At 52.4% G+C, this 21,828-nt stretch overlaps 1 protein-coding gene across 1 annotated transcript in view; it reads left to right on the forward strand.

Annotated features, from left to right (window-relative positions):
* Positions 1-20,568, forward strand: part of COX10 (cytochrome c oxidase assembly factor heme A:farnesyltransferase COX10) — a 111,403-nt gene extending 90,835 nt beyond the window's left edge. Inside the window, exons 6-7 of the mRNA XM_059997782.1 lie at positions 6,203-6,435; positions 18,735-20,568. Coding sequence (XP_059853765.1) covers positions 6,203-6,435; positions 18,735-19,138 — 637 coding nt within the window. The 3' untranslated portion in view covers positions 19,139-20,568. The remainder of the gene's footprint in view (positions 1-6,202; positions 6,436-18,734) is intronic.
* The last annotated feature ends 1,260 nt before the right edge of the window (positions 20,569-21,828 follow it).

Genomic DNA, 21,828 nt, shown 5'->3' on the forward strand with positions numbered 1-21,828 from the left:
AATTTGCTGTAATAAAATTAAATTCTTAATTTAAAGTTATAATTAGAGATAGAAATATTCTGCCATTTTAATTGTTATTATTAGAAACATGCTTCACAGCCATCATACATTTATAATTTATGATTAAGAACTGACATTCTTGAGTATATATACATGCGTTTTCATATTCTAGTATATATCCGTTACATCTTTATAATTTTGAAAAAATAAATCGGGAAACAATTTATTGCAAGTTTATCAGCCTCTACCTCCAGCTCTATTTAAATAAGTCCTCTATTTAATAACTGTTTCGTATCACCTGTTCTTTTTCTTGTAGCTGATGTTGCAACTTGAGAGTTCATAGTACTTGTGTTTGTTTAACGTCTGTCTTCCTTTCTAGACTAAACTCTGCTCTCTGTCTTGTTCACGACTGCTGTACCCACACCCAGTGTAGCGGCTGGCTGTGTAGGCAGTGAGAGATTTGAATGAATAATGAATGAACACCTTGAGTGAGCACTCTTAAGTGCTTTATTTACATTATTGCATTTAATTCATAAGCAATTCTGTGGCGTAAGTGTCTCCCACTTCCCAGATGAAGGAACTGAGGCCAGCAGGTTAAATAATTTGCTCCAGGTCCCATAGCTCCATGGGGTGAAACCCCGGCCTTCCCCGTAGTCTTGTTACCGAGCCTTATGTGTAAGCCAGTTTGACTCGGGTTGCAATCTTGCCATCAAAAGAGTCCTAATACAACCCTTACTTTACAGTTGAGGAAACTAAGGACCAGAGAGGTTAAATAATCCGCCCACTTTTATGTAGATAGTTTACATCAGAGTTCTCATGAGAGAACTCGGAACCACCTGATTCCTGTACAACATGCTTAGTTATGCCGTATACAGAAACCAGAATGATAATATGAATAAAGAGTATCAAAGCATTTTCGGAAACATTTTTGTTGTGAAACGTTCCATGGGACACAATGGTAGAGAGAGCACACTGAACCCCAGGACACCCATCACCCAGAGTCAACAGTTATCAAGACGTTGCCACACTTGCTTCATCCTGCCCTTTCAGTGGCCAGAACACGTTAAGCCACATGACTAGGTTAGATTCAAGGTCTTTGGAACAGAGGGGTTGAGGGATACAGCTGAGTTCCTGCGTTAGCTGATGACAGATCTAGTTCACAGCGCTGAGTGCTTTCCACTGCAGTGACATTTATGTAAAGACAAGTGAAAGTGGGCGACTTACCAGGCCAGCACAGTCAGCACTGGAAGCAGAACAAGGGTGCAGGGTTCTGTCAGCTCAGCCTGCGTCAGCTTGGCCAGACGCAGGCCAGGTAGGACCAGCGTCACGTTGGTGATAGTGTAGCGGCGGGTCTCCAGATCACCTGGGTTCCTAACAAGTTCCCAGAGGGAACTTTGTGGACTCTGCATCTGCCCAGAGACCTCCCCATGGCCCTCCCTACCTCTGCTCTCTGGCCCCCAAAGCACGCTGCCCCGCCCTTTGCCTGCCTCCCATCCGTTTGGGTTGGGTTTGGCTTCAACATCCCCCGAACTTCCCGTGTCTGCTCCACACCTCCGCCCACACTGGGTTCCTGCTCCCGGAAGGCTCGCCCCTCACTTGACTGTTGCACCTGTTTCACTGTCGCCCACTGTGGGATAAGCACCCCCAGCATGAGGACCATGTCTGTCTTGCTCACCGTGTTACATCCCAGGTCTGTCCTTTGTTTCAAAGAAATGGAGTGCTTCCCAGTCATTTCCATGTCAGGGAATGCATAGGAAGTTAGGCCACGTGGGCAGAGGGGTGAACTGAAGGAGCTGTGAGCACACAGGAGGCTGCTCCCAGCTGAAGACCCCAACCTCCCAGCCCCCTGCAGCCCCCAGAAGTGAGAGCATCAGTAAATGGTATTAGACCAGTGCCCTCCACGTACCAGTTAGAGGGTGAACCCCGGGTTACCTGAATGAGCCCGCAAGGAAACCCGAGTACAGGTCCTGGTTCCGAGTCTCAGGTTCTCATCTGTAAAATGGGGATAATACTATCTATCTCAGTAAACTTGTCTGACTTTGTTCATTTTTGTTTTGTTTTCAATGCCGCCGTGCCCAGTGTTGATACAGGTTCTGGGAATAGGCTTTCTCATATACTGCTGGTTGGAGTGTGAACTAGTATAAACTCTCGAGTACAGGCTGGGGTACAAGTCAGAACCCCTAAAAATGTTCATGTCATCTGACTTAGTGATCTGGGAACTTATCCTCAGAATGTATTATAGTCAGAGCTGTGAACAACGACCTGTCTATGAGATATTCATCCCAACATTATTTCTAATTAAAAACTGGAAAAATGCTGTGTCCAAAAAGACATATTGATTGAATTAATTGCGGTATATCCACGGAATAGGCCACTATGTAACTATTAATGATAATGGTGTGAAATAATTCTTAACTGCATAGGGAAAATATTAAGATATATTGAAAATAGAATAAGCAACAAAACCACAATTCATTGTGTTCTCAGTTTTTTTTTTTTTAAAAGAGCCAAGCAAAGTAATTCTTTCTTCATTTTTGGCTGCATTGGGTCTTTGTTGCTGCACGTGGGCTTTCTCTAGTTGCGGCGAGCAGGGGCTGCTCTTCATTGAGGTGCGTGGGCTTCTCATTGCGGTGGCTTCTTTTGTTGCGGAGCACGAGCTCTAGGCGCTCAGGCTTCAGTAGTTGTGGCGTGCAGGCTTCAGTAGTTGTGGCACGTGGGCTCTAGAGCGCAGTCTCAGTAGTTGTGGCGCACGGGCTTAGTTGCTCTGTGGCATGTGGCATCTTCCTGGACCAGGACTCGAACCCGTGTCCCCTGCATTGGCAGGCAGATTCTTAACCACTGCACCACCAGGGAAGTCCCTGTTCTCAGTTATTTTTAAAGTAGATGTATCATTGGAAAAAGACTAGAGGGCTTCCCTGGTGGCACAGTGGTTGAGAGTCCGCCTGCCGATGCAGGGGACATGGGTTCGTGACCCGGTCCGGGAAGATCCCACATGCCGCGGAGCGGCTGGGCCCGTGGGCCATGGCCGCTGAGCCTGCGTGTCCGGAGCCTGTGCTCCACAACGGGAGAGGTCACAACAGTGAAAGGCCCGCGTACTGCAAAAAAAAAAAAAAAAAAAAGTCTAGAAAGCTATAAACCAATGTTTCTTTGAAAAGCTAATTTAGAATATTTTGTGTGATTTTCTGTCCTTCCAAATTTTTGGAAATGAACATGTTACTTTTATGGGTTTTTTTCCGCCCTCTCTCCCTCCTTCCCTCAAATGTAGGGGGAAGAGTAAGTACTTTTTAAATTTTTTTTTAATTTAATTTTATTTATTTATTTTTCAGTACACAGGCCTCTCACTGTTGTGGCCTCTCCCATTGCGGAGCACAGGCTCCGGATGCGCAGGCTCAGCGGCCATGGCCCACGGGCCCAGCCGCTCCACGGCATGTGGGATCCTCCCGGACCGGGGCATGAACCCGTGTCCCCTGCATCGACAGGTGGACTCTCAACCACTGCGCCACCAGGGAAGCCCCTTAATTTTATTTTTTAAAAATTTTTATCAGAGTATAGTTGATTTACAATGTTGTGTTAGTTTCAGGTATACAGCAAAGTGAATCAGTTATTCATATACAACTATCCACTCTTTTTTTAGGTTCTTTTCCCATATAGGCCATTACAGAGTATTGAGTAGAGGTCCCTGTGCTATACAGTAGGTTCTTATTAGTTATCTATTTTATATATAGTAGCGTGTATATGTCAATCCCAGTCTCCTGATTTACCCCTCCCCCCCTTATCCCCTGGTAACTATGTTTGTTTCTACATCTGTGACTATACATTCCACATATAAGTGGTATCATATGATATTTGTCTTTCTCTGTCGGACTTAACTTCACTCAGTATGACAATCTCTAGTTCCATCCATGTTGCTGCAAAGGGCATTATTTTGTTCTTTTTTATGGCTGAGTAACATTCCATTGTATATAAGTACCACATCTTTATCCATTCCTCTGTTGATAAACATATATGTTTATGAAAAATAAAGCACAGGAGTATAAACTTCACAGAATTAGTCATTGGGGCACTTTTACCCACAACACGAGCCGACCCCAGGCTCCTTGGACCAGGAAGGAAATGGGTTCCCTGAGTGTCTGGGCGCTGAGAGTGCTCACCCCTACCAGGGCGGATATCCTCATTTTTGTTTACATGGTTTGTCAACCTACCCAATTTTCATTCGTGCCCCTGAGCACGGATTTAAACACCAAACTTGAGTCTCATGATTTTCTGTGATTCCGACAAGGGTCAGAAACTAAACTTCCACGTAAAATCGCCTATCTCAATAAATTAAGTTCACGTGCACTTTTGTAAAAGGGCTTTTTACAACACTAATACCTTTGAATCCAACTGGCTTCCACAGTCCTTGGAGAAGGAGTGAACAGCCTTTTTTTTTTCCCCACAAGGTCCAATTCAGGAAAAATAAAAATGTTTATGAGCCACATTTTTCTTCCACCCAAATAAAACTAGCTTTTCAGAGTCCCATAGGGAAAAAAAAATCTGTTCTTATAAGCTATAAAGTACCTGATTGAAAGAAGAACAGCAGTTACAATTTTTGCACTGCTTCTCAGCCGTTTCAGTTCCACTTTCTGGACCAATGTGAGAGGTGACCCCAGGCGTCTTCCTCCCCGTGCCCCTGGAAAACAGTGTGTCTGCTCTACAGGGAAGTTAGGTGGTCCAGGTCACATGGTGTGTATCACATGGTGTTTATCCAGGTCACAGCAGAGAGAAATCTGCTTCAGTAGGTGTGAGGGAGAGAGTTGGGGCCGATAGCAGAGGGAGGGATGGGGAAGTCAAGGCTAGTTGGGTTTGGAGGGGATGGTCAGACCTTGGAGAAATGTGAACAAGGCCGTTGACGTGAGGATGTGGCTCAGTGGAGGGAGAAGGTGAAAGACAGACAGGGAGGGGATTACACAAGAGCAAAACTGGAGCGTTTACCTTTAAAAATGAGAGAGAAAATGGGAGGAAGAAGTCAAGATGAAGGTATCCATCACTCATAGTAAGAGGGAAGGATGTCTGTTGAGGGGTTGGGGGCTCCTCGCCCCCCCCCCCCCCCCCCGCATCTTGTCTTTTCCTTGAGGGACAGGCAGGCAGTGTCAGGGACATGGCCGCACCCACACGCGTGCCTGTAGGGACGCGAGCCGGCCTCCCTAAAACCAGAGCCCCCTCGGAGCTGCACCCATGACGCCTGTGTCCCCATGGGCACCTGCTGGGGCCTGCGAGTGAGCCGTGGCTTCTCCAAGGAGGAGACAGGCTCAAGCGCCCTCCTTAGGTTTCTTCAGGGGAGGAAAGAAACATGTAGATGGGCAGGGACTAGTAGATGCAGTTTATCCACACTTTCGAAAAGCCTTTCACAAGAGGCCCCAGGAAGTCCACTGTATAAAGTAGGCTCTGTTGAGAACCAGGTTTGCGGTCATCTTTAGCGCTGTAGACTTTTATCTGACAATTTACATATAGGGCGTTGTGCCGCCTCTTTTGAAAACTGTGTGTCCATAAACCACGGTTCGGCCGGGCAGCGTGATCACCGCGGGCGGCCCCTGGTGTCTCATTGCTGGCCCAGAGCTGGTGCTGTGCTGAGCCTGTAATTTATTACACATAGTGGTACTCAGACACACTGTCCTTACGCATTAGTACTAACTGGGTGATGTTTTTAAATAAAGAATAAGTAAATGGACAGAACTGCTTCCAGAAGTAAGATACTGGTTTTTGCCCAAATCCTAAATCCTGGGTTCCGAAGGGTTCATCTGTCACGATCACTTAACTTCCCACCAGCTGTGCAACAGAACCGTGTGCAAAGCAGGTGCCTTGTTGGGCAGCCCTCGCGTCAGCCCTGGGAGGAGGGGGCAGTCACTGCTGCTCAGATAAGGACAGGGAGGCCGGGACATCCTGCGGCCTGGGAGGTGAGGCAGGGCCTCCTGTTGAATCTGGGCCTCGGCGGCCTCCACTCTCTTCACTTTGTTAGTCCCAGCTGGCAAAGCCAGGAGGAGCAGCCCGAGCTCCTACAAGCCAGTCCCTCCTCGTTGTAAATGTCATCCAGAGGATGTCCTGGTTCAGGGCAGAAGCCAGGCCAGCACCGCCCCCCAGCTCGCTTCCCTGTACCTGTGCCCCACGTCGTGATTGCCTGGAGCTGAAAGTGATGGCTCTGTGTCCCCTGCTCTCTCTCTTCCAGCCCGTTGCTAGCTGTGTCCTTTGCCACTTGCTGTGCAGTTCCGGGAGTTGCCCTTCTGACCTGGGGCGTAAACCCACTCACGGGAGCTCTGGGGCTCTTCAACATTTTCCTGTACACCTGCTGCTACACCCCGCTCAAGAGGATCAGCATCGCCAACACGTGGGTGGGAGCCGTCGTGGGGGCCATCCCTCCCCTCATGGGCTGGACCGCGGCCACGGGCAGCCTGGATGCTGGTGAGTGTCTCAGCGTCTCTCCACAGACCCGGGGCCTGGGTGCTGGCCCCGCGAGCTCAGGGGCTCTTCCATGCGCTAACACCGCTGGTCAGAGGCCACTTCCTTCCCTGAGCTGCGGTACTTGGTGGTAGATGCCGTTCTATTCAGTACCAATCCTTTGGCACGTGTGCGGTTGTGGCCGTCGGAAGTATCGAGTGTAGAGCTGCAGGGAGACCGTGTCAGCCTGGCGTCTGGGTGAACAGATGCTCTCACCAGTAGGGAAGGGCTGAGAGAAAACAAAGGGCAACAGGTAGAATGAGAAGAAAGCACCTGGAAGTCAGGAGCCAAGGCAGGCCTGGTGCTGTGTGGGGTCGGTCCCGATCCTGGAGTGGGTATCAGGGCCGGCCCGGGCACAGCGGATGCTGCCTCGTCAGCAGGCCTCCTGCACCAGCTCTTCGCTCCCCCAGAACCAGACTATTTTCCCCTCTTAGGAGAGGACAGACTATTTTCATTAGTTTCTAATTTATTTTTATATGATTTGCTTACATTTTTCATGCTGTCTACAATAAAACCATTGAAACATTCCTCCAGTTTTTTGGCTGGGATGTCACAAGTAAATTTGTGGGGTGAAAATAGCTCCTTTTTACCATCTGTAAGGGAAGTTTCACAGTCTAATTAGTCAAGTAATTATTGTTTTTCACCGACGCTTAGGAAGGAAGTGGTGAGGTTTCCTGCAATATATGTAAGTACATATTTTTCACATGAGCGATCAAAAGGCTGTTGGCCATAAACCGTTGCCCTAGAAGCCACGTTTCTGAAACGTTTTCGTAAAAGCTCTTACGTTCCCATTTGGAAGCTTACAGAGGTGATCGCACCTTTACCAGGATTGTCTCTTACAGTGGCTTTAATATCCTGTAAATGTTGGCGTTTCATGAATCTGCGAATATAATATTCTGAAACGTATGTGCCTGTTTGTTCTGTGATGAGCCTGAAGCCAGTCTCCTGTGAGCGGGAGATGGTGTCAGCCCATCGGTGAAGGGCTTGGCCCTGGGGGAGGGGGCTTGGGTTTGGGGCGCGCCCGCCCTTAGCTGGCTGCCCTTCAGAACCAAACTTGACGTCCTTACGCGGTGTCTCCTCGCCTCCCACCTGGAACTGGAAAGACCCTTTTCATGGAGCTGTTGTGAGGATTTGCTGACTTGTTATTGAATCTCCCTCAATCATAAAGCTGGTGTTAATTAGTACAGATGAAGGAAGGTGGTGAGATTTGATTCATTGGCAGAGTCTGAGCAGTTCCCGATTGTTCCCTGGCTGTTGTTTTGGGACAGGGAGATGCCTCCCGGCTTAGAGGGAAAGCACTGGGTCCATCAGCAATCTGTGTCTTGGGTGAGGGAAGTGGGAGGGAAAGCAGGGCTCTGGCATCCCTGGACCAGATGACGAATGAGCTCCCGCCCCCACCCTCCACCCCCGGTTTTCAGTTGTAAATTTAAAGAGCCCACCTGGGCACTGCCAAACCTCCTGGTCAGATTCCTGCTGTTCAGTTCAGCCTGGATCCCCACGCTTGACCCAGCCAGCCTCCCCCTGCTGTGCCCTCCAGGCCTTTCCAGTCATCGCCCAGACACTGGAAAGCAAGCAGGTCGCTCCCAGGCTCTGCCTCCCCGCCCGCCCCGCACTGTGTGCTCTGTTCCCATCCACGTCCTCCTGCCTAAGCCCTCGGATGCCTGCTCCAAGCCACCTGCCTGCTGGATGGACACAGCCCTGTTCAGTTTCCTCAAACCTGTCACAAGGAACAAGGCACCAGAAACTACCTTTTCTGTCCAGGGAATCCCAGCCAGGGCCAGGGTCAGGGCCAAGTGTGACAGCCCCAGGGACAGGTATCGCTTGGAGGTATGTGAGGGCTGTCCAGTCCAGGGCCGTGGAGAACTCAGTCACCTTTGTCATGCAGGGTCCTCGGACCCAGGTTCTTGCTGAAGGCTGGAGGCCCCTGGCAGTTTCCTGCGAAGAGCTTGGGCTTCAGCATGTGTTCGAGCTGCCTCCCTGGAGGCCAGAGAGAGAAGCTTTTCAGGTCCTCCCACTTAGGACGCACATCCAGGTGGAGCCCTTATTTGTTCAGCCACGTCCGGATCTGGCTAAAATGCTAATGGGCATATTTAATTTTTTTTTTTAATTTGAGGTATAGTATTTCTGCAATCCAAAGTTAATTGTTTGTATACAAACTCATTAATGAGGAACAGCTCAGGGCCAGGCTGTACCTTTTATAGGTAGCGGCCTGAAAATGCACGTTTGTCTTGAGAAACGAGACCCTTCATCTACCTGAGCTGACCCTGGTGTAAAGCACAGCAGCCTGAAAGGTTTGTAAAGCCACAAGAAGAAGGTCCTTTTGCAGTTGTTGTGATTGATTTCTATTATATCCCTTTTGTATAAATCTTGAAGGTGCATTGTGTGATTCTGCCCCCAGAATCCTTAATTACCACAGATCAAATCACACACCCAAAGCCTTGTGAGGTTTATACAGAAAGAGGAACGCTACTTTAAATAATGCTTGCAATTGCTTCAAAAGTTTCAAGACATTAATTTGATAGGTAGAGCCAACTTGAGCTAAGCAGTAGATCTTTGAATGAATTGAGTAAATGAAATAATGGATGAATGAAACAGTGAATAAGTAGCTTCCATTTCAAAGATGAAAAACCTCTAAGGTATTCCAAGGTCAATCGCCAGATATCTATTGAGCATCACCTATGAGTACAGAAGGAAATGACTCAAAGAAATAAGGCAGAATCTGAGAGAATGTAGTTGAAAGATTTTTATTCCTGGATTTTAGGGACTAAGTCAGCTATGATTTTATATAGTTTTATCATCTTCTAGAACTGCACTTTGTACTGTGGCAGCCGCTAGCCAAAGTCCAACACGATGGTGCTCAAACTTTAGTGCATATCAATCACCTGGATGGAGGGCTTGTTAAAACTCAGCATCCTGGGCCCTTCCCCCAAAGTTTCTGACTCAGTGGGTCTGGGGAGGTGCCTGAGAGTCTGCATTTCTAACAAGTTCCCACGTGATGCTGATACCCCTGGTCCAGGGACTACATTTGAGAACCGCCAATCTGAAAAGGCAGAACCAGCGAGCGCTCTTACTGTTAGAATGCCCTGGAAATACCGAGGGATTTGGGCCAAGGGCTTGGCAGATGGTATTATCAGAGATGCGCTAACAGTGTCATCTGTACTATTTACCGAGGTGGTTGTATCTCTTCTGGGTTCTTATCTTTGGGGACGTGTTTGTTTGAAGGAGCCCTTCTGAGAAAAAGCAGCCAGCAGTGTTTCCTTTCTTCTGTGGTATCTCCAAACCGTCTTGTCTTTAAACCTCCAGAAACTGGTCACTGTGGAGCAGCCATGAGGAGAGAAGAGTTTGGAAAACTCTGTCGAGCTTGCTGCCGGGGAGGGAGGGGGAGGTGGGTGACAGAGGTGACAGAGGCCCACTCGGCTCGCGCCTTCTCGAACCGTCCCCCCAGCCGCCACTGCATGGGGGGCCCTGAGAGATACAGGGTCACTTAAACCCAGTCCCGGTTCTCACTTGTGTCTCATGTCTCAGAGTCTTCAGGGAGAGGCAGGCCGGTGATCAAGTATTCCCCTGAGCAGAGAGCTTTAGCGGGGGCTCCGGGCTCTCTTAAATTGGCCCCCAAATCGGTCCAGGGAGACTTCGGAGCCGAGTGACTTCTGAGTTAAGTCGCGGCCCGTTTAGTTGAGGAGGGAAAGTGCTTTCCAAGAAACGGAAAGTGTGTGCACAGGGGTTGGTAGGCATACAAGTCTACACAGACCGAAATCCGTGCCTCCGCCTCAGGACGCCGCCTACCAGCCCCGGCGTTCATTTCAGTCGCCGTCCCCCTGACCAGGTGGACTTGGGCTGAAGCCCTTTCCTGGGGCTTGGTGGACATTGGTTACGATTGGGGGGGCAGCAGCTCGGGGCCGTGTGTGATGGGGACCCTGAAGCCTCACCTTCAGGGTCCCGCCTCGACGGAACTGACTCTGGATGGGAGGAAAGATACCAGATTTGTAGCTACAGAAAACTGTGTGCTTCCCAGACGGCCGACAGAGTGAAGAAATGCAGTGTTCGGAAGCACCCTTCTTAGCATCTAGATCTTTCTGTGGTTTTTGTAGTGGCCACGGGGCCAATCAAGACCTCCAGGGCACCAAGCACGGAAGAGATGGTGCTGCCTTCCCACCTCCAGTAAAGACGTGAAACATAAGACAGCCATGGGGTTCTGATTTCTTTTCCCCACAACAGCATTGTTGTTGTTGGTCTTGTTTGTTTGTGTTTACCACTAGTGGAAAAGAATTTCTCGCTGTTCTAGATGCCCCAGTGGTGTGGGTCCAAAGCCTGTGCTTGATGTGACCCTTCAGAATCCAGCTCAGCGTGGGTGGGCGAGTGAGGCCGGATTGGTGGGCAGGGGGAGGGGGGTGAGGTGAAGACAAACAGACTAACGGATGGAAATTGTAAAAGCTAAACAAACATCAGGTGTTCTTGGTGTTTGCTGCTTTGTAGCTGCACAAAGAACTGTGAACAGCTAGCTCTTCTCTCCCAGTGGAATTTTTGTTTCAGAGGGTGCCAGCCCCAGCCAGGGCCCAGCCCTAAAAGCGCTTTTTGTGTCAATAGAGGTGATCATTACAGTGGAATTTTCTCCTGTGTCCATTCTCCTCTGAGACCCAGGCTTAGACCTTTCCTCCCACCTGCCTAATTACTTTGCTTTTTTTTGGGGGGGGGCGCGGGGGAGCTTAACTGCTGTTAGCAGAAAACATTAAAAATGCTTAGCAACTAAAACTCAGGAAGGCCCAGTAAGAGGGCTGGCCCGTGGTGCAGCCAGCTCGCTGCCTTAGGAACGGAAATGCTTGGTTTGATTCTGCAGGCAGTGGCCAGCAAGGAGACAAGCGACCTGCACGCCCGGGGGAGGGCGTGGGGGTGGGGGGCACACCGCGGATAAGTGCCCGACAGCAGATGCTCCTGCTTGGCCCGGCCTGGAGCCGCACGTGGTAGCCTCTCAGCAGCGTTCACCTCCAGAGACGGTCTAGTTTATCCCGAAGGCTTCGGGTTAAAGTCCCTTCCCCTCTCCCATGCCAAAGCCACCTCTCTTCCCATCACCCCCATTTCTTAAAAAGGCTCAGATTCTGTTTTGTTATTTTCCTATATTTGAATAAATCCCCGGTCTTGGGTCTTTCCTATATTTGAATAAATCCCCGGTCTTATGGCATGCTTCTGGTGACTGCCTTGAAGAGATTTGTAAATGGCCTTTGGTTTGTAATTCAGATGTTGTTGTGTGGTCAACATTAATTATGTCAGCCAACATTCAGTTACAAATGAGGACTCGGAGACGGACTCTTATCAGGAAGTGACATTTGACAGATGGATGGTTCTAGTAACAAAAAGAGAATGAGTTTTTTTAGCCTCAGCTGGTAAACTACAAAATGTTAAATACTGTTTCACTTTATTTACCTCCTTTATTCTGGGATGAGAAGGTAGAATAGAATCTACTCACTCATTCATTCCACAAATATTTATTGAGGGCTAACGAGTACCAGGCACTGTTGAACCCAAGCCCTTTTGAAGATTTCCTTGAAAACACTGCCTCACTTTGAGATCAAACTCGAAAATGAGTAAATTCCTTTTGTGTGAGATTTTTCCATAACTAGTCTTAGAGCTTGAGATTGATTAAGATAAATGACATTTCTAAAGACAGAGTGACCAAGAGACATTACAGGAATATTAGCAAACCAAACGATATTTAGAGCCCTCTTGTCTTCAAAGACGAAGAAACAAAAGTCAGAAGGACCACATGAGAAACACGCAGCGAGCCGGAGGTCGGCGGTGTAATTGGCGACCGTTTGGCACAAAAAGGCCCAGCCTTGTCACCCCCGGGTCGCGTAGCTGGGCAGGATCACAGGAGCTGGACCACAGTAGGTGAGGCCTGGCCCGCAGTGCACATTTAGTCAGTTCTGTTCAACAAACAGATTCATGCTCGGGTGATAAACGGACAGACCTTCAAGTGTGAGCTGGCGAGTGGGGAGCAGGTGAGTTTCCTAGAGCACCCACAGAGGCTCGGAGCCCCCAGGGGAGCGGGGGGAAGAGGAGGGGAGGGGTCACCTTGCTCAGAGTCAGGGCTTTGTGCTGCCTCTTCCCCCGACTGTGCTTCAAATGAAACCTCGGGCGGCTCCGCATGGACGGTGGGGCGTGGACAGCGGGGCTGGGACCGTGCGGAGTGGACCGTGGAGGGAGGCAGGGAGAGCATCCGTTCTCCTCGCCGTGCCTCTTCATCATTCCCCAGTCACTGCCAGAGCATTCTTCAAGGGCAGGCGGCCATTGCCGACTCTATTTCCTATTTCCAGGGGACTTTTCATCTCCCCTTTGTCGCCATGCAGTTGATGAACTGGCCCCCGTCCTCTTCCCTTTCTCTGCGGCGCCGTGGAATTTCATCACATGGGGGAGGCTGACCTGTCCCACAGGCGCCTCTGTGTTCACCCTCAAAAGAAGGGCTTTGAAACTGCTGACCATGAAGCTTTCGACTTGGCTGTGCTCCCCCAGCCAGCCCCAGTTTACATGAGCACGACACCCCAAAGCTGCTGAGGGCCACGTGGAGAGAGGGAGCCCACTGTCCACGGAGGGAGGACTGCCCGAGCCCAGCCCAGGCTTTGCTGGACCTGCGTCTCTCCTCCTTTTCAAGTCCCTGCGTGGGCAGCGAAGGGCAGTGCATGGTTGGGGTCGGGGTGGGAAGGGTTGAACGTAAGCCCGCCAGGCAGCAGAGAAAGCAAGCTGAAACCACTGAGCTCCATTCCAGAGGAGTGTGTTTTGGAAGAGCCCGTACAGAGTCAGAGCTCCAACTTGGAGATTTTTGTCTCCACCCTGTTGGGAAGCCATTGGCTGGGATTGCCTTGGCTTTGTTTGCCAACAAAATGATGGAAGTACGCTACGGAGACAAGGGTGAGGGTCTCCACCTGCCGGTGTGGCGTAGAGATGCTTGGGACATGTTCCGAGAGTATTTTCCAAGAGTCACTGGGAAGACACTGTCTGGCCTTGCCTCACCTAAGGAGCCCCCCTAATCGGAGAGGGTGCCAGGAGATAAGGGTTCCCCTCAGCTGGTCACACACAGCACAGTCGACGAGCTCACCTCTGTTTTCTGTGTGTGGAGGGAAGGAAGTAAGGCCGCTGACACCTGGCCCTTCTCTGGAGTTGGCCTCCAAGCTGGGATCATGGCATCATGATCTCAGGAAGTTGCTGTCCTCTGGAGAGTCCGTTCGCACAGATACGCCAACTATCTCACAAGTTTCCGTATCCTGTGTATTCATAGACCAACAGGTATTTGATTAAAAGAAAGGAAGCAGACATTTCTTCTGGATATGATTAAACCAAGTATGTATGAAGATTCTGCAGACCGGTAGGAAAATGAGAAAACACATTGCAGATAAGGAGGAAACGCACGGCTTGTGTGAATGGATTGAACCTCAGAGACCATCATTGAATCTCAGTTTACATATCACTTCTTCCAGGAAGCCTTCCCTGACCTCTCCAGGGCCGACTGAGGTCTTGCTCCTGTGTGCTCCCCTGAAGCCCTGCACCGAAGGTGACATTCCTGGGCTGTGATCCCTTGTGTGTTGTCTCTGTCCCTGGCCAGACTCCAGCAGAGGCCTTGAGAGTAGACCGTGCCTGCCCTATAGTGGGCAAACAGTAAATATTTGTTGTCACAGACCATGGGCCCAGTGAAAACAGACTGCTTCGTGGGGGTGAGGCTGAGGTGAAGCCTTTGAGTCAGGAAACCGAGGGCTTTATGTTCCCCCCACGAGGAAGGTGGGTTCCCCCAAGGCCCCTGGACTAATTCCAGCCTTCCTGTTCTAGCTCGCCTTATCTTGATGGAGACAGTCATTTGTTTTACATCTTTTACGGAGCCGAGGCCTTGCAGCCCATCGAGGAGAGCTGTGTGGGGTGGGGTTTTCTGATTACACTGCTTGAAGGCTAAGCTGTGATTTCTAAAGCTCTTTCATCTGTGACATGACCCAAACCCCTACCCAATTTCCTCTCCCAGAGAAAGCAGCATGCCACTCTTACGAAAGTGATTTTTTTTAAATTATGTTATTTGAAGGAGAAGCGTAACTAAAAACGTGTATTGAGCAAAACAGAATACTCCAATTGGCACGGGAAAAAAGAGGGCTTTTGAGAAAGACAAGATTCCACGTGGGAGCCTGATGTCTTAACCGTTTCGAGCCTGGTTTCCTGGCTGAATTGGCTCTTTCTCAGCCATTGCAAGAGCAAAACAGCTCCTGAGCCCTGACCTACCTGTCCCCTCCCCCATCTCTACGTGAGCCCTGATGCCATTCCTCTGGGGACACAGCTTGGTCTTGTCGGCTCCCCTGGGCTAGGGCTGCGCTCAAAGCCTCCGAGTGGCCCGGTGCCCCGAGAACCAGTCACACTGCCTCCTCTGTGCTGGCCCCTCTGACATCCAGAGATGGCTCTATTTTGCCATCGGAATACGAAGGAGAAGTCTCCTTCTGTCGCTCTGTTTTCCACTTCACGTGTACCTGGGTGCTGCCCCCTTCCCTTCTGTCTTGGCTAATTCCCCAAGGGTGCTCACTGTCAAGAAAAATATTACCTGTGTGTTTGTAACTGAACAACCTTGGTTGGTTGTTTTTTAAGGCACCAGCACTCTTATCTTAATACATGGGATTTCTCCTTCCAGCAAGCCCTCCTCTGCTCTGCTCCACTGGCCTTCTGACGACCACCTGGCAGTCCCTTGTTACTGTTCGGCAACAACTTTCTAGGAGAAGGTGCTGGTACACGGTGCCGGGGTGCTGAATAGCCTTGGGCAAGTTACTTAATCTCTCATCTATGAGGTGAGAGCAGCTGTGCCTGTAGAAAGGTGCCGGGAACAGGAGAGCATGGACGTGACTCCCCTCCGCGGGCCTGCGTACAAGCCTCCAGGCCTTCGTGGGGATGGATGTCTGCTGGGCAAACCTAATACGGCCACAGAGAGAACCTTCACGTCTCCACCATGAACCGTGCGGGTCCCCCCCGGAGGAAGAGGCATCAGTGTGTGCCACTCCAGTGCCCCCCAACCACCTGTCCCCTCGGTGGTCTCTGCCGCCTGTCCCCCCTCCCTGCTCTCCACTGCTCTGGGGGAGATGCCCCTCCCCATCGGGTGTGCAGATACCCTGAGACCCGGCCCCGCCCTTGCTGGCTGTCTCCTCACTCCCCATGCCTCCCCACAGCCTGCACGTCTCCCAGAGACACGACGAGTGACTCTTCCCAGGATCAGTGCAGTTGAGACATGGCTCACACGCCACCTTTGGGGACGCCTTCCCTGAGCAGTCGCTCCCAGGTTGCCCATCCTGCCGCCCTCTTTTGATTCTCTGAGTAGCAGCCGTCAGTGTCGCCTGCGTCGTGTGCGCCTCCCGCTGGACCCCGTGCAGGGCTCTGTTGCTTTGGCCGCTGCCTCTCTGGCCTCCAGGGTCGTACCTGGTGGGTGGCTGACACCGTCCTCTGTTTGCCACCAGATTCAACAAATAGTAGCTGCTTCTTTTTTTTTTTTTTCCTGGCCCCACGGCATGCGGGATCTTAGGTCCCCAGCCAGGGATCGACCCTGCGTCCCCTGCAGTGGAAGCGCAGAGTCTTAACCACTGGACCACCAGGGGAGTCCCAGTAGCTGCTTCTTTTGCTGTTCAAATTGGAATGTGTCTACATGAATGAAGATGTATATATGTGCTAGTTATAGACAGGGTTAAAATGGTCTGCAGGGGATTTGACAGCCACCCTACCAAAATAGGGACGCTAAGGGCAAGTCTTCGTTATTTTCCTCCTGGATTGGAAGGCTGACGAGGAGTCGGTTGACTCACAAATAAAGATCCAAAAGGAAGAGCAGCTTCCTTCCTCTGAGCCTCTCCGGCAGGTGTGCGGCAGGACTTGGAGCCCACGCTTACTCTCTGGAGGACTCTCAGTGATCTGACTGTGTTCTCTCCTGCTGAGGGTCCTGTGTTAGCAGTCGCCGCCCCAGACCCCGCCCTGTTTTCCTGCACATTCCCACAGACGAGGGGCTCAGCAGATCTGTATCACCATCTAGGATAGGACAGCGGGTGCACATGCTCCGCCTGCAGCACAGTGCTTCCCAGGGTGGGTTCCAGTGGGTCCTCAACCTCCCAGTTCTCGGATCAGGGGCCCCAGAGGCAGGTGGGGGTCTGAGACACAGGGAACCCCGAGTGAGTCAGCGCGTCCGGGGCCCTCCGAGGAGGAAGGAAGCAGGGGCAGTAGAAGGTCCTAAGGTTTACACGTCAGTGCTGGAAGCGGGGGTCTTGGGAATGGCTTTTGTGGAGCAGATCTCTGTGCACATGGGCTCCGGGGCTGGGCTGGAGGACCCTTTGCCCCATGGTATGCAGCACTTCTCTCTGGAGATGAAAAAAAGAGGAACAAACCCTCACGGAGTTCACATCCCGGAGGGGAAAGGAAACAGGTAGTGACGGGATAGGTGGCTCACCCCATGGGGGACGCTTCGCAGCCCAGACCCTCCTCACGACTTGCCGTGTGGATATCCCAAGGGCGTGTCAGACCGAACACACCAGAGTTACCCTTAGGAGCTGCCCTGCACGGCTTCCGGGTGTGTCCTCTAGGGCGCGAGGTCTCCGGGCACCCCTGGGCCCAGGAATCGCTCCCGACACCTCCCTCCCTTCTCTGCACTCACGTCCTGTCACCTTTGCCTCCTTGGTCCCTCTCAGGCCCATCTCCTGCTGCGCCGTCACCGCCCCGATCCTCACTCCCCTCATCTCTCCTCTCCTCTCCTCTCCTCTCCCGAGTGATCCGTCCAGAGCTGCCTGGGCCCCTCCAGTGTGTCCTTTCACCAGGGCCCCTCTCCTCAGCCCCTCTCGCCACACGCACATGTGCACTCTCACGCGTTAAGTCCCCTCCATGGCTTTCTGCTGCTTCTAGGACGGAACAGTCCTTGGCGCCGCCTGCAGAGGGGGGGCGGGTGGCCCTGCCCGTCCCTCTGGCTGATCCTGGAACCTGGCCCCGCTGCTCTCTGCACTCCAGACACATGCCTGCCTTCTTTATTTTAATTTACTTTTTAAATTATCATACAGTAAAATCGACCTTGTTGTTCTGATGTACAGCTCTGTGGATCCTAACACACGCCCTAGTCTTCTTGTCATGCTGTGACTGCCGCGCCTTGATTACCGCACTGGCCTGGTCACTCCTCTCTGGGCACAGACGTCCTCCTCTAGACGTCTGCTCCGCTCCATGCGCTGCGCCCCCGTGCGCTGCGCACCGGTGCCCTGCGCCCCCTTGCACATGCTTCTGCACAGCCGCCGCGGGCCTCTGGATGCGTGGCTCTGGGGGAACTCGGCCCACGTGTCTTGGCGCTCACGCTGCATCCGCGGTGCCTAGGCCGCGCTCGCCTCTCAGTGGGCGCTCGGGGAACACGCCCTGTGTGAGGAGAGGAGGAATGAACCGTCCGCTCGGGAATGGCTGCAGCCCCTTTCGGAGACCCGGCCCAGTGCCGCGGGGGAGCCGGGGCTGCAATCAGACGTGCTCCCGCTGAGTTCCTCCTTCACCTCTTGTTGGAGAACTTAGCATCATCTGATTCGTTCGCTTAATGAGGATTATAAAACCTGCCTCGAGTCCTGCAGTCGGATTAAGTGAGGTGACTGTAGAAGTCTTTGTTAGAAGGAGGCATTCAGTAACTGGCAGCCTTCACCCCACCGTGTTGGGGGGAAGATCCAGTTCCGGAGAAGGGGTGCTCAGGTGTTCACCTGTTCTGAGAAACAGCAGAGCCTCTGCCCCTGTGCCGCTCTGCGTATTCAGGTTGCGCTGGGGAGTCCCCCGCCCTCCCTGCGGTGCGGGCCGTGCGCCCCGCCTGCTGCCCCCGCGTCCCCGGTGCCGCCCATAAGGACTGCGGTTCTGTCGGTGCTGAGTGGGGAGCTGCCACCTGCCCGGAGCGGCCTTCCACCTCGCTGTCCAAGCCCCTCACTCGCGAGCCGGCTGGTGGAAACAGAGCTAAAAGCCCGGCCCAGAAGGCCCTCTGGGACTGGGCCGCCCCTGAACGTGACCCCCTTTGTTGTTGCGGTGTTGGCACCACAGGGGGCGGGGGGCGGTCAGGTGCCACAGGTGCTCAGCCTTGTGGGAAGCCTCCCGCCCCCGCCCACCTCCATCTCCGAGCAAAGAGGGAAGCGCAGACGCGCGAGCACCCGAGGGAGTCTGGCTTGCGAGGTGGGAGCGCGCCGCCAGGGCCGGCAGCTGTCGGAAAGGGTGCCTCTGTAGATCTCTGATGACGGCGTGTCTTGCTTCCCCAAACCTCTGTGCAGGAGCGTGTCTTTTGGGAGGAATCCTCTACTCCTGGCAGTTTCCTCATTTCAACGCGCTGAGCTGGAGCCTCCGCGAAGACTACTCCCGGGGCGGCTACTGCATGATGTCGGTCACCCACCCGGACCTGTGCCGGCGCGTCGCCCTGCGCCACTGCCTGGCCTTGGTCGCCATGTCCGCCGCGGCCCCCGCCCTGGACGTCACCACGTGGACCTTCCCCGTCATCGCCCTCCCCATCAACCTGTACATTTCCTACCTCAGCTTTCGGTTCTACAGGGACGCAGACCGGAAGAGCTCCCGGAAGCTGTTCTTCTGCAGCCTCTGGCATCTGCCCCTTTTCCTGCTGCTGATGCTGACCTGCAAGAGGCCGGCTGCGCAGGGCGACGCGGGCGGGCCGCAGAGTTGACGGCGACCGGCGTGTGGGGAGGAGCAAAAATCATCCAGGGAGACGCACAGGGGTTTTTTTTTTTCCGCCTTTGCTGTTAGGCAAGGATATTTTGGTAATTCCAAAGCACCAGGAGAGAAGTCGCTGTGTTGAGAACAAGATTGTAAACTAATTTGGTGCTCGGTGATCACTCGACAACTCTTTCCGCGGTGATATCCAAAATGCTCCCCAAATAAGAATTGGGTTGGCTCCGCAGTTTTACGTGAGGAGCGCATTTCTCTTTGAGGGTCTTTCCAGAGCTCTTCCTCTAACCCCACCCACTTTGTCCTCTCCCTCGGGTAGAAGTGCAAGCGCACCTTCCTTTCTTAGCCCCTCCACACACACTCCCCAGCTGCCGACCGGGGTGGCCGGACGAGGTGCACACTCGCACTCTGGTATCTGTGGTTCCGTGGCCTCTGGTCCCTCGCCGGCTGTCAGAAGAAATGCAGGCTGCCAGTCGCAGCCCCCCTTCCTGTGAATGAGCCAGGGCCCCCGGGTCCACCTTCCTCTGTCCCACACACATCCTCAGCCTCATTTTCCCTCAGACGATAACAGAACGCCAAGGACATGCTGCTGCCCAGCCTCTGCGGGAGGAATTCCAAACGGTTGTCTGGGGAATCTCAGACTGGACCACCCACTGCCCACCCTATCACGTATCAGCATTTCAGAAACTCCAAGGAATCAAAGGCATCTTTAAAGTTCACTTTAAAATATCAGAGGTGTCAGAGCGTTTCTTTCTGGAAGGGTCATGCTAGACTTAAAACTAGAAATCCCTCCGGCTCTGATCCATCTCGTCCTCGTTAGTCACTGCTGCGGTCATCAGCTCGGCTCAAGGCTGAGTGAGAAGGGAAATCAGAAAGGGGCCAGCCGGCCCACATAGCTCACATTCTTGTCCCTTTAGTGAGGAACACATTTCCATCCTGCTATCTTCTAAATTCAGAAATCAGCCTCCACACGTCCAGTGGCTTGGAGAGCCGGAAGCAGGAGCTGGACTCCGGATGGGGATGCTTAATGGTCCTGAGAGGCGCATGGGTCCCCGCAGACAGGGGTGGCCTCCGTCACCAGCAGCCTCCTCAGCCCCCACATCCACCTGCTTGTCCGCTGTCTGTCCATTTGCCCGAAGGTCTTGAAGCTGAACAGGATACTTTAGTCACTCAGTGCCCCGGAAGGAATCCATCTGGGAATTTATGCAACACTTAAACAGTGCCTGCAATACACCTGTTCTCTCAAAACCTTCCAAAGCGATTGCAGGTAGCATCTGAGTTCTGCCTCTGCTTACCTGAAACATCACCTCCTGGCTGCATCCAGGTGGCCCTGTGGGAACTGGCATGAGTGTGTCTGGTGGGGACATCCACAGCCCTCGGATTTGTAAAGCGAGTCAGTTCTCTTCCTGCTGCAATAAACCAGCACCTTGAACCATAGTGTGTGTGGCGTCATTCCACTCCATCTCCGGTTCCTGGTGGAACCGATAACACTTGCCTCACTTTCATGAGCCGGGAGGAGAGCAGAATGTCCCACCCGGCGATGCTTCTCATTGAGGGGGTGGAAGCAAGCATGCTGCGCTCCCGAGAGAATCCGCCTGACACCCACCCTCTGCTCTGGATCACCTAGTCTCTCCCTTCCCCTCCCTTCAGAACCATCGCCCTAGAAATGGTCCTTGGGGCCTCTCTGACCTCCTGACTTGTCGTTCCCCGGCTCAGAAAATACAGTGCCCAGTGTGCAGTCTGCACAGCCAATGATGTCTCAGCTCCTTGGTGCTCAGACCCCAGGATGAGAACCTTCCACAGGAACCCCTCACTGCCACCCCCACCCCCACCCCACCACCGTGCTGCTTCTCACATCTCCCCGGGGCTACCCTGTGCTCAGACCACCACCTCCCCAGACCCCGTCCCTTCATCCCTGCGGGAACGTGGAATTCACGCTCCCATGACCCCCTCAACCCTAGAGCCCAGACAGCTGCTCGGTCACCTGGGCTCCTGACGTCCCGGGGCTTCACCTCCACAGCTGGGTGTTCTGACCCTGGCCGATGACCAGTAGCATTTCCCTCACAGTGAAGCCCGTGTGTTTCAAGCATCCCTCGGCAGGTCTCTAGGAAATCCTGTCACCCCACTGGGGAGGCACGAACATGTGCAGAGGACCTCCCAGGCACCCAAGGTTAAAGACAGGAGGGTCTGAGTTTGCTCATCCTGGTGATTCCCTGGCCACGTCGAGAGCCCAGCCTGGGACGCACTGTCTGGACCTGATCTGCAGAGTTTCACTCAGCCTGTCAGGCCAGTGGCTGCAAGGACAGGACTCAAGCTGGGGGCCCTGACTCAGGAGGGGGGCCACACGGGTAGGAGCAGAAGCCTGTGCTTTGAAACGGGATTGCACTTGGACTTTATTTCATAATATGGCAAACTAATGACAAGGAAAGGGGTCATGTCCAGTTTCCTTATTTAGCTTTTTAAGAAACATGATTCTTAACACGCTATTCCTTCTGACTCTGGGAAAATTGCACCAACTTCCTTTTAGTAAAACCACTGTATCCGTTGAGGATAAAACCAAATTTCACCAAAGGGTCTGTCTCTGTAGGCCGACAGTGAGGGGGATGCTGTTTGTTGCCTCTTCCCAGGATTGGTTTGTGTTTTCAGACATAAAAATAGGGTCTGTCTTGCCCAATCAAAACACCTTTA

This window comes from Delphinus delphis, chromosome 19, assembly GCF_949987515.2.
Source record: "Delphinus delphis chromosome 19, mDelDel1.2, whole genome shotgun sequence".
NCBI lineage: Eukaryota > Metazoa > Chordata > Mammalia > Artiodactyla > Delphinidae > Delphinus > Delphinus delphis.